This window comes from Corythoichthys intestinalis, chromosome 3 (assembly GCF_030265065.1).
Source record: "Corythoichthys intestinalis isolate RoL2023-P3 chromosome 3, ASM3026506v1, whole genome shotgun sequence".
In the NCBI taxonomy this organism is placed as follows: domain Eukaryota; kingdom Metazoa; phylum Chordata; class Actinopteri; order Syngnathiformes; family Syngnathidae; genus Corythoichthys; species Corythoichthys intestinalis.
This window is the reverse complement of record NC_080397.1, coordinates 42,432,635-42,444,650: the sequence shown is the minus strand read 5'-3', so window position 1 is coordinate 42,444,650 and position 12,016 is coordinate 42,432,635. Positions and strand designations below refer to the sequence as shown.

Below are 12,016 nucleotides of genomic sequence, written 5' to 3'. Positions count from 1 at the left end.
GACTAATTCCAATTCCCTACCAGAGTTTATGTTGCAATAATGATTAGGTAGTCAAGCTATCATTAACATCTTTGTTTGAATAGCATTTAATTGGAATCAATCCATTTTCACACCATTATGTATCCTGAGAAAATTCCTTGGATTTCCGACAGCGCTCAAACTCAAAATGAAGTCAGTGTTGTTATGGATATTTACAGTAATTTCACTGCCATTTTAGAATAACTTAAAAACATCTGATATTTTCCTCCATTTTCATTTTATAATTAATAGGAAGGGTGTAACGGTACATGTAATAGTATTGAACCGTTTCGGTACGTGGTGCTCTGTTCGGAATGGACGCATACCGAACGAGTTTCTGACGTAATATAACTATTACTTTTCGAGGCTGTGAGTCGATCGGGTTACAGTTTCTTTGTGTAGATTATATTTACTCAGTCTTCTCTATTATAATGAGGACCAACACGGCAGGACAGTATAACCCAGAAACGTCAGGTGCGACAACGTGGCCGCCGCGAGAACGCAGTGAAACGCGGGCTTTAGAGTCAATCGACCAATGCACACCAGTCGCAGTGTGGCCACGTGTTAGATGCGTCCCAGAAGCGGCTCAACCCGATGCACGCGAAAGGAACGGCAGAGTTTATTATTTGACGCAAGACGCGGCCCTCCTGCGTCAATACTACTAGCTAGTATCGGGCAGACCGGAAGTCACTCGTGTAAAAATACGGTGGATCCGGTCGATTTTCAAACTAATATGCAATCGTAACCTACTTTTTGAGTCCATCAGATCTCTTGAGTGGTAGATTGGGGCACAGTTGACTTGTCTTTGTTGATTTACTGCTGTCTTCTCTGCTATAATAATAACCAACACGGCCCTGTGTTCAATACAAAACCCTCCTACCACAACAAAACAAGTAGGAACTAATATTCACATCGGAACTAAAGTTATACAACATAAAATATACAATATAAATCAGACATGTCCAAAGTCCGGCCCGAGGGCCAAATGCAGCCCGTGGTCAGATTTCATCCGGCCCACAGCCTCTGTCATAAAATCAATAACGTCTGGCCCGCACATAGACTTAATAAATTGGTCAGCAGTACTGCTACCAGCATATGAAGTAGCTTACACACTAAATGCTGCCCCTCATTTACCCACCAAAAGGCAGCAGCACTCTAAGCAACATTACCCTGTGTTACCCTTTATTCCCTATTTCTAAAATGGTGACAATCAACAAAAAAAAGAAAGTTGACTGTGACGGCTGACGCTTAAAGGACACAACTGTGTCTGTGTCATTTGCAAAGAGACAGTCGCTGTTTTCAAAGAGTTCAATGTGAGGCGATATTACCAAACAAGACACGCTGACATGTACGACAAGATTACAGGGAAGATACGTAGCGAGAAATTGAAGCAATTTGAAAGTAGTTTAATTTTACAGCAGCAGTATTTCGCAACAGCCCGAGAGTCAAAAGAGAACGCCACAAAGGCTAGTTGCGAGATTGTTGAAATAATTAATTTAGGGCTGTCAAACGATTAAAATTTATAATCGAGTTAATCACAGATAAAAAATGAATTAATCGTAATTCATCGCAATTCAAACCATCTAGAAAATATGCCATATTTTTCTATGAATTATTGTTGGAATGGAAGGATAAGACAAGACAGATATATACAGTACATTCAACATACTGTACATAAGTACTGTATTTGTTTATTATAACAATAAATGAACAAGATGGCATTAACATTAACATTCTGTTGAAGCGATCCATGGATAGAAAGACTTGTAGTTCTTAAAAGAGTTATAGGAATTTTATATTAATGTTTTTGTTTTAAATAAAATTAGTAAAATTTTCAATCAAAAAATAAACTAGTAGCTCACCATTGTTGATGTCAGTAATTACACAATGCTACTGGTTCTGAAACCCATAAAATCAGTCGCACCCAAGCGCCAGCAGAGGGCGACAAAACACCAAAAAACACAAGTAACAAGTGGACATGACACTGTGCTGTCATTTTAATCTGAGCGGGGCATGTGCGTTAATTGCGTCAGATATTTTAATGTGATTAATTAAAAAAATTAATTACCACCCGTTAACACGATAATTTTGACAGCCCTAAATTAACTAAAAATAATAATAATAATAATAAAGCAAATGTAACACACAAAATAGTTTGCTAAAATTTGCTTAAATATATTGTTCTACGTAAAGGACGTCCGCCAAGGTCGGCCCTCCACATTTTTACCACACCAAATCTGGCCCCTTTGCAAAACGTTTGGACACCCCTGATATAAATGAATACTACATCACATTTGTAAAATATAAACACATAATAAAATAAATAGTAGCCCATTTAAATAAAATAAATTGAAATGAGCTAAAACAGCTGTAAATAAATAATACGAATAATACACACATCCTGCTTACACAATTAAATTGATTAATTTCTGTGGCGCTTTAACTTGAGAAAATCCACTAATAAAGATTTTGAAAACCGTACATAAGAAAAGCAAATGTTTCATTGAGGCATTTCATTTGTAAAATACATGTTAAAATCTTTGTCATTGGGATTGCTTTTCTCTTTAGCACACGACTTCTTAAGCTGACCAATACGCGGGGTCTGAAAGGCAAATTGTTGTTGGATTATCTTTAAATACCCGCTACTTTTTGAGCAGAATTCTAGCTTTGTATAGGCTAATGTTCCTATTGTTGAAAGCACAAAAGTGTGTAATAAACAACTAGCACATTTATATTTTGCATTTTGTTTTCTTACTGTACCGAAAATGAACCGAACCGTGACCTTAAAGCCGAGGTACGTTCCGAACCGAGATTTTTGTGCACTGTTACACCCCTAATTAATAGTCTTATTAACATGTTTAAATGCACCTTTAATGCACAGTTGTTTTGTTGTAGTGTACATGTATACATCCCTGTCGAACTTTAATGGCAAAGTTGCATTCGTACCTACAATGCACTTGTACGGGGATTCCACTTGTGTGATTTTTGCTGAAGAGTATAAAAGAGACTATTGGCTAAGATGACAAGAAGCAGTTGCAACATTCTCAGCAATTTCTACATTGTCGGTGTGTATGTGGAGGGGGCGGCGTGGGTGTGTGCCACAGGCACTGCTCAACATCACACAGACACATCATCATACATCACAGACGCAGCTTACCATCAGAACAAACAAAATAATTAAATTAATTTCCATACATATCTCATGTGTATGACTTGTACAATGTTTCCATTATACACACTTTCCTTTTCAACACATACAGTTGCCAGAGAGAAAAAAACACCACGTTTTACAACTGCTAGATATACTAAACGCACTGGAGTTGACTCTCGTAGCTGGTGAGAAACGTTACTATAGGGGTGTGGATCTCCGTTACTGTGGCGATTAGATATGCATCTCGATGCCCTGCCAGCGATATAATTTGCGATACACTAAATCCCTGCCCGATACGATACTTACGATTAATCCATGTTTTCGATACGATGCGATATGATTCATCCTTCGTCCCAATTTGATATGATACAATACAACCTGTTCCCGATACGATGTGATGCACTTCGATAAGATACACCTGTTTGTGATGCTTTTTGATAAATTAGTTCAATCAAATGCGATTCAGTGGGAAGCAAAAATGATACAGTTGTGGTCAAAAGTTTACATACACTTGTGAAGAACATAATGTCATAGCTCTCTTGAGTTTCCAGTTATTTCTACAACTCTGATTTTTCTCTGATAGCGTGATTGGAACAGATACTTCTTTGTCACAAAAAACATTCATGAAGTTTGGTTCTCTTATGACTTTATTATGGGTGAAACAGAAAAAAGTGATCAAATCTGCTGGGTCAAAAATATACATACAGCAGCGCTAATATTTGGTAACATGTCCCTTGGCCATTTTCACTTCAATTAGGCGCTCTTGGTAGCCATCCACAAGCTTCTGGTGGGCTTCTGGTTGAATCTTTGACCACTCCTCTTGACAGAATTGGTGCAGTTCAGTTAAATTTGATGGCTTTCTGACATGGACTTGTTTCTTCAGCATTGTACACAAGTTCAAGTCAGGACTTTGGGAAGGCCATTCGAAAACCTTAATTCTAGCCTGATTTAGCCATTCCATTACCACTTTTGATGTGTGTTTGGGGTCATTGTCCTGTTGGAACACCCAACTGTGCCCAAGACCCAATGTTCGGGCTGATGACGTTAGGTTATCTTGAAGAATTTGAAGGTAATCCTCCTTCTTCATGATCCCATTTACTCTCTGTAAAGCACCAGTTCCATTGTCAGCAAAACAGCCCCACAGCATAATACTACCACCACCGTGGTATGGTGTACTTGGGGTTAAAGGCCTCGCCTTTTCTCCTCCAAACATATTGCTGGGCATTGTGGCCAAACAGCTCGATTTTTGTTTCGTCTGACCACAGAACTTTCCTCCAGAAGGTCTTATCTTTGTCCATGTGATCAGCAGCAAACTTCAGTCGAGCCTTAAGGTGCCGATTTTGGAGCAAGGGCTTCCTTCTTGCACGGCAGCCTCTCATTCCATGGAGATGCAAAACACGCTTGACTGTGGACACTGACACCTGTGTTCCAGCAGCTTCTAATTCTTGGCAGATCTGCTTTTTGGTGATTCTCGGTTGAATCTTCACCCTCCTGACCAATTTTCTCTCAGCAACAGGTGATAGCTTGTGTTTTCTTCCTGATCGTGGCAGTGACAAAACAGTGCCATGCACTTTATACTTACAAACAATTGTTTGCACTGTTGCTCTTGGGACCTGCAGCTGATTTGAAATGGCTCCAAGTGACTTTCCTGACTTGTTCAAGTCAATGATTGTTCAAGTCAATAATCACTCACAAGAAATTGCTAATTCGTGTTGCTGTATGTATATTTTTGACCGAGCAGATTTGATCACTTTTTCTGTTAACCCATAATAAAGTCATAAAAGGTTTTTTTGTGACCAAGAAGTATCTGTTCCAATCACTCTATCGGAGAAAAATCTGAGTTGTAGAAATAACTGGAAACTCAAGAGAGCCGTGACATTACGTTCTTCACAAGTGTATGTAAACTTTTGACTATAACTTTATATCGTTTTTTATCTACTAAGCAAGCAAACAAAAAAATATGGAAATTAAGTATGTTACATAATGCTTTGGTTTATTAATATAAGAGTAAAACAAAACAAAGATAGCTTAAAGATGCTGTACGTGTAAACGTTACAGCAACATTAATCACTCTCAATGATTGACTTAAAGCGGAAATGTGAAGTAAGGTTGGCCAACCATGTTTTTGAATAATATCAATGGCTAAAGCATATTTTCATTATTTTTTTTAACGCAACCCTTCCAGATTCTTTGTTTAACCCATAGCAACGCTCTTGACAACGAAAATGCTTTTCTTCGGCAATCTTCGGAAATTACGTCACACCGGGAAGTGCGAGGGAAGTCCGCCATAGAACAGTATTGTTTGTTGCATTGCTTCTCGGTAAGGTGCCACGGCGGTGTGTGGCGATGTTTTGTTCTCATTGAAACGAAAAGTTGTATGAGTGGCCAAAGGATAGCAGGGCATGTAAATGGACATCTTTCGTTTGCACGAAGCGAATGAATTTCACGCCATCATCGAGTAGTGTTCTCTGCTGCAAACACTTCGAAGATGCCTGTTTCCTTAGCCGGTCTGCTTATGATCAAGGATTTGCCAAAAAGTAAGTGTGATTTTTGGATAGATGACTGATGACTTTGTCAAAGCAGAGCTGCCAACTGTTGTGGAATGAACAGTATAAGCTAGCGACGTTAGCCGAAAGTTAACTCGTGGCAATCCCCGATCATAGTTTTTGTTGCGTTCGCTAGGTTAAGCGTGTTTAAATTGTGCACTGTCAATCGGGAAAGGGGTGTGGATGTGCATATAAGCGGGTCGGCGTTGCGGTAATTCACGGTCACGTTGCTGTAAGAGACACACACCGCCGGTGAGTTTGTGCACATTTATTTGTATTTGTATTATGTATTTCCACCTTCAAGCTTCAAGCATTGCCCCGAGCTGTGTTGTACTATTAGCTCCATGTGTTAATGATGAAACAAATTCGTCAGCACGTCGTGTGTTCGATACATTTGTAAACAAAAAGCTCATAACAAGACACTATGCACGATCCGTTTAAGAGACGTTGGAGTAGTAGGAGGCGAGGAGGAGATCAGCGAGAAGCAAAACTTCGCGGTCGAATGTGGCGGCAGTCCGCTATTATTTTGTTTTCTAATTGTTGCCACAATAAAGTGGAGAAAGCCATCAACGACTCATCTCCTTCTTTCCCCCCAACGTTTTTATATTATTATTTTATATGCACGAGAGCTGCTGGATCTGCCATAATGAACATGAAGTCTGATTATTATTTTTTTTAACAATGTCATCAGATAGACAAAAACATAAAATTATGTGCGAATGCCTGCATCTTTAAATCATGAAAATAATAACAGCCTATATCTTACCAATCTTGTAATCTCGATGGGTCTGGTATCCATTCCATGTCAGGTAGTCTAGGCACATTGTTTGCATCCTGATTAGTGTCTGGCTAATACATGTTTGGTCCAACATAAAATTCCAAGCTCCTCTTCTTCCTCCAACTCTTCAAAAACTTAGATCGAGCGCAAGGGTGGAGATCCATCGCTTATATTGCTGTTTGAATCATTGTTTGAAGGGCTTTGTATGGCGGCCGTATGTATGGAGCTGCCATCGCTGTTCCCGGTGTGACGTATCACTTCCGGGTTCGTCCCCTTTCAGGCTCGAATTTTGGAAACGCGATTATTTTGTCAAATATACAACATATAAATTATTTTTTCATGCTTTATCTGTTGGACAATGTTTAATTACTTTAATTGTGACCCTATTTGGCATGTGAAGAAATTACTTCACATTTCTGCTTTAAGAAAAAAATTAAATCTGCAAAATTCTTACTTGCACAGGTGCCAGTTGATGAAAAATTTACTTGCGTTGTGTCAAATTTTAGGTGTGAAATGCCCCCATTTAGGAGCAGTCTGAAAACCTGGTGTGTGGGTGGGCGAGTGCGTACGTGTGTGTGAACAGATACGTGTATTGCTTTGACAACTTTGTGATTAGAAAATGAATAGGGAGGGGCACACAAAGGGAATGAAATGAATGAGTAAAATTGTTGTGTATCATTATCTCAAGAGAAACTATGTGTTTTTTTGTTGTTGTTGCAGATCATTACAGTTTACACAGTCCCAGGCATGGACTCGGACTGGCTGGTTGGCGAAAAGGGGGACCAAAAAGGAAAAGTGCCTGTCACATACTTGGAGCTTCTCAGCTAAACAACACACCGACACAGAAGTTCATGAATGAGTACTACTGAAGCCATTAATATACTCCTTTCACCTTAATTAATTCTTCAAATTACACTTACTCTACTTTCACTAGCATGTTTCTAAACAAACCGTGTAATGTTTCACATTGTTTCATCAGCTGTAATGTGTTACAAGTACAGTGATACCTGCTTGACAACAATCCTCCATGACCTAAGTCAGGTTTCACCGTGAAGAACTTTCAAAACACTTTCCATTCCAACATTCTGATCGAGATGAATCATGTTTGTAGTCATTTGTTATTGTCTTCCACCGCCAATGCCATTATAAAATCTTTCCACGATATTAACTCATTGGCTAGCATTGGCATTCGTTGAGGAACCAGATCTGGTCCAAAAATGAACAGTTTTTACATTTACTATGCAGTAACTTTGGCATATTATTAGTTTCAACACTGAAACCTAGGGAATAAATCGACAACCTTCCTACAATTGTACCTGCTTCAGTGTTATGTCATAAATTAACTAATTCCTGTTCATATGGATTCCAGTTAACCTTCACAAATGGGCAATACTGTATAGTGAAATAATGTAAGACGACCCAAAATTGTTTGAATTTAAGAATGTTGTTATGTATGTTAAATGAAGGTCTTCATGTCCAAGTTTTTTCTTTTTTGTACCGAAACTTTAAGCTAACACTGTAAACCTCTCGTGCTGTTTACTTGCTGCACTTTATCTGATTCATCTATTTTGTGTTGTGTGTCTTTTGAAACAAGTCGGTTATTTTAAGGGTGTGTAGTGTGTAAATCACGCAAAAAAGCAAACAAGCCTGCACTGAACCGAGACGAAGACGAGTGTAATAGTGATATTCCTTTGAAGGTCTTATTCGTAACATTACAGTCCTTAAATCCACCACTCCACGGTCAAATTTTAAAGAACCTGTATGTATGTAAATCTCAGTGAAGAATTTAAACTAATGAAACAATGTATGCAAGTTACTCTTTAGGAATTAAAGCATTGTGTCAATTCCTTTTAAGGGTTGAATATAATTGGTACAGTGGGTTGCATTTGTAAAAACAACCATATTTCTGAATACATGACTCACACCAGGAAGATCTTGCTTTGTTTATTTTGAGCTGGGGTCCCCATACTATTCCACACTCGGCTGCAGTGGATGCTGGATTTCTTTCCAACAAAACAGGACAACACTTTTGCACCAATCTGGAGTCTTACAAGTGTAATTAGTTGATTGTAGTCAGGTGCTGCTTGTTTTAGCTGAACGCTAATTGGCAGTATCCGTTATTTTTTTTCCAGTACTGAGTAATCTAATAAATTACTTTTCCCATCTTTGCCACGCCGTTACCGTGACTGAGGATGTGAAGGGGCGCGTTACTACAATTTGGTTGAATGAAGTGCTCGTTGTCGGATTTTGTCATAGCTTCCTGAGAGAGAGCAGAGCGGGGAGGTTGGACTGGGGTAGTGACGCCGTTGCAAGCGCGATGATGATAGGCTAGGTAGCTCGGAGAATTAGCATTAGCGTTCACGTTAGCATTTAGCGTGGCGATCGTCATCTTTAACTCTCGGGCAACTTTTTTTTACATAAAGTTTGTGGCGTCCAGGTGGGTACAATTAGCGTATTATAAGACTGTGTTTTTTGCATTGAAATAAGACCGAAAAAGAGGGGGTCGTCTTATATTCACGGTCTAGACATTATACCTATTCACGACGCTAGATGGCGCCAGATATCATTGAAGCGATGTTCTGTCATGACAGGGGGGTCCTCTTATAATCAGGGCTGTCTTATATTCGGGCCAATAAGTTAATTTTAAAAAAGTATTATTTTCCTGCTGATTGTTCATGATCATCACCAAGTTGGTGTTGTCCTTGTAGATTCCACAATATAATAACTAATAATATATATACAGTGCCTTGCAAAAGTATTCGGCCTCCTTGAATCTTGCAACCTTTCGCCACATTTCAGGCTTCAAACATAAAGATATGAAATTTAATTTTTTTGTCAAGAATCAACAACAATCTCCTACTTGAAAAGATTAGAGAGGCCTGTAATTGTCAACATGGGTAAACCTCAACCATTGAGAGACAAAATGTGGGAAAAAAAAAAACTGAAAATCACATTAATTTTTAAAGAATCCATTTCCAAATTAGAGTGGAAAATAAGTAAGTGGTCACCTACAAACAAGCAAGATTTCTGGCTGTCAAAGAGGTCTACCTTCTAACAAGGTCTAACGAGGCTCCACTCGTTACCTGTATTAATGGCACCTGTTTTAACTCACTATCGGTATAAAAGACACCTGTCCACAAGCTCAGTCAGTCACACTCCAAACTGCACTACGGCCAAGACCAAACAGCTGTCGAAGGACACCACAGACAAAATTGTAGACCCGCAGCAGGCTGGGAAGTCTGAATCCGCTTGGTGTCAAGAAATCAACTGTGGGAGCAATTATTAGAAAATGAAAGACATACAAGCCCACTGATAATCTCCCTCGATCTTGGGCTCCATGCAAGATCTCACCCTGTGGCGTCAAAATGATAAGAATGGTGAGCAAAAATCCCAGAACCACACGGGGGGACCTAGTAAATGACCTACAGAGAGCTGGGACCACAGTAACAAAGGCTACTATCAATAACACAATGCGCCGCCAGGGACTCAAATCCTGCACTGCCAGACGTGTCCCCCTGCTGAAGAAAGTACACGTCCAGGCCCATCTGAGTTCGCTAGAGAGCATTTGGATGATCCAGAAGAGGACTGGGATAATGTGTTATGGTCAGATGAAACCAAAATAGAACTTTTTGGTAGAAACACAGGTTCTCGTGTTTGGAGGGGAAAGAATACTGAATTGCATCTGAAGAACACCATACCCACTGTGAAGCATAGGGGTGGACAGATCATGCTTTGGGGCTGTTTTTCTGCAAAGGGACCAGGACGACTGATCTGTGTAAAGGAAAGAATGAATGGGGCCATGTATCGAGAGATTTTGAGTGAAAAATTCCTTCCATCAGCAAGGGCATTGGATATGAGACGTGGCTTGGTCTTTCAGCATGACAATGATCCCAAACACACAGCCAGGGCAACAAAGGAGTGGATTCGTAAGAAGCATTTCAAGGTCCTGGAGTGTCCTAGCCAGTCTCCAGATCTCAACCCCATAGAAAATCTGTGGAGGGAGTTGAAAGTCCATGTTGCCCAACGACAGCCCCAAAACATCACTGCTTTAGAGGAGATCTGCATGGAGGAATGGGCCAAAATACCAGCAACAGTGTGTGAAAAGCTTGTGAAGCGTTACAGAAAATGTTTGGCCTCCGTTATTGCCAACTAAGGGTACATAACAAAGTATTGAGATGAACTTTTGGTATTGACCAAATACTTATTTTTCACCATGATTTGGAAATAAATTCTTTAAAAATCAAACAATCTGATTTTCTGTTTTTTTCCACATTCTGTCTCTTATGGTTGAGGTTTACCCATGTTGACAATTACAGGCTTCTCTAATATTTTCAAGTGGGAGAAGTTGCACAATTAGTGGTTGACTAAATACTTATTTGCCCCACTGTATATGCAGTATATATACATATAATACACAGCGGTACCTCTACATATGAATTTAATTCGTTCCAGGACCTGGCTTGTATGTCGAAATGGTCGAACGTGAAGCAGGATTTTCCCATAAGATTACATCACATAACATTATAATTTGATTAATTTGTTCCACAGCCCAAGAACCTATGCCCAATACTTAATAAATTACAAATAGCAATTACACATAGCAAAACAAATACATTTTGAAAACAAATCAGAATTATAATAGGGTAGTATTAATAATAATGGAACGAATTGAGTTCTAAGGTGGCGGTTGTGTTTTGCATGTTGCTCTTGAACGCGTGAATGATGAGAGACTGATAGAGGTGCGGCAGTTTTTACTTTCTCTTTCGATGTTCTGCTGTTGTTGGAGTCGGCTACGGTGAACAGTAGCAGTGTTGCATTGCACAAGTTCGGAAATAAATGATTAAAAACCTGACGAAGCTGGCGACTTCTTTGCCAATGTTACAACAACAATAATGAGAGTCAAATTTTACGTCAGATGTCGAAATTATTGTATGTCGAGGTGTATATATTATATATATATACAAGACTGAAAAAGCAGTTTCTGCTCTTGCAACCCTCTTTAAAATAAACTGCTGTATTTTAAGCCAAAACAACTGTTGTGTTTGATAGAACAATAGGTCTATATGCTGCCATAGCAGAGTCGTGCCGCATTAAGCCCCCAAACTATTTTTAATTTGTCCGTTTTACCCTGAAAACCCCCGTTTACAGACGTCGTGGAACCGTTTTTGTTTCAACCCAGCCATAAAACGAAGGTAATTAATTATATTTATTATTCAAAATGTCTGTCGTTTTTAGCTTAGAGTCATTAATTGATGTCTCATATTTTGTTTCCAAAAAAAAAAAAAAAAAAAAAAAAAAAAAAACGACTTTAAAAAAATTATTCATTCACATATTTTAAACTTTTAAACAAATTATGTCACAATGAAAAAAATGCCGTCTGTAAAAAAGTCACGGATATCTACCTCGTACCTATCGCTTAATTGTATTTTTTTTTGTTACTGTCGCATTTTCTCCGATATGATGATAATCAATCCAAACCAAAAAAATTGGAAAAAAAAAAAAAAAAGTTTAAAAAGGTAAATA

The 12,016-nt window shown here is 38.8% G+C and overlaps 1 protein-coding gene across 6 annotated transcripts in view; it reads left to right on the top strand.

Moving 5' to 3' along the window:
• The window catches only part of sh3glb2a (SH3-domain GRB2-like endophilin B2a), a 45,468-nt gene extending 33,773 nt beyond the window's left edge, over positions 1 to 11,695 (top strand). For 3 of the 6 annotated variants that reach the window (XM_057832456.1, XM_057832451.1, XM_057832457.1), the window contains one exon: positions 7,214 to 11,695. In XM_057832456.1, coding sequence (XP_057688439.1) covers positions 7,214 to 7,321 — 108 coding nt within the window. In that variant the 3' untranslated portion in view covers positions 7,322 to 11,695. The remainder of the gene's footprint in view (positions 1 to 7,213) is intronic. The other 3 variants (XM_057832453.1, XM_057832452.1, XM_057832455.1) reach the window with 2 other exon arrangements.
• Positions 11,696 to 12,016: the final 321 nt, after the last annotated feature.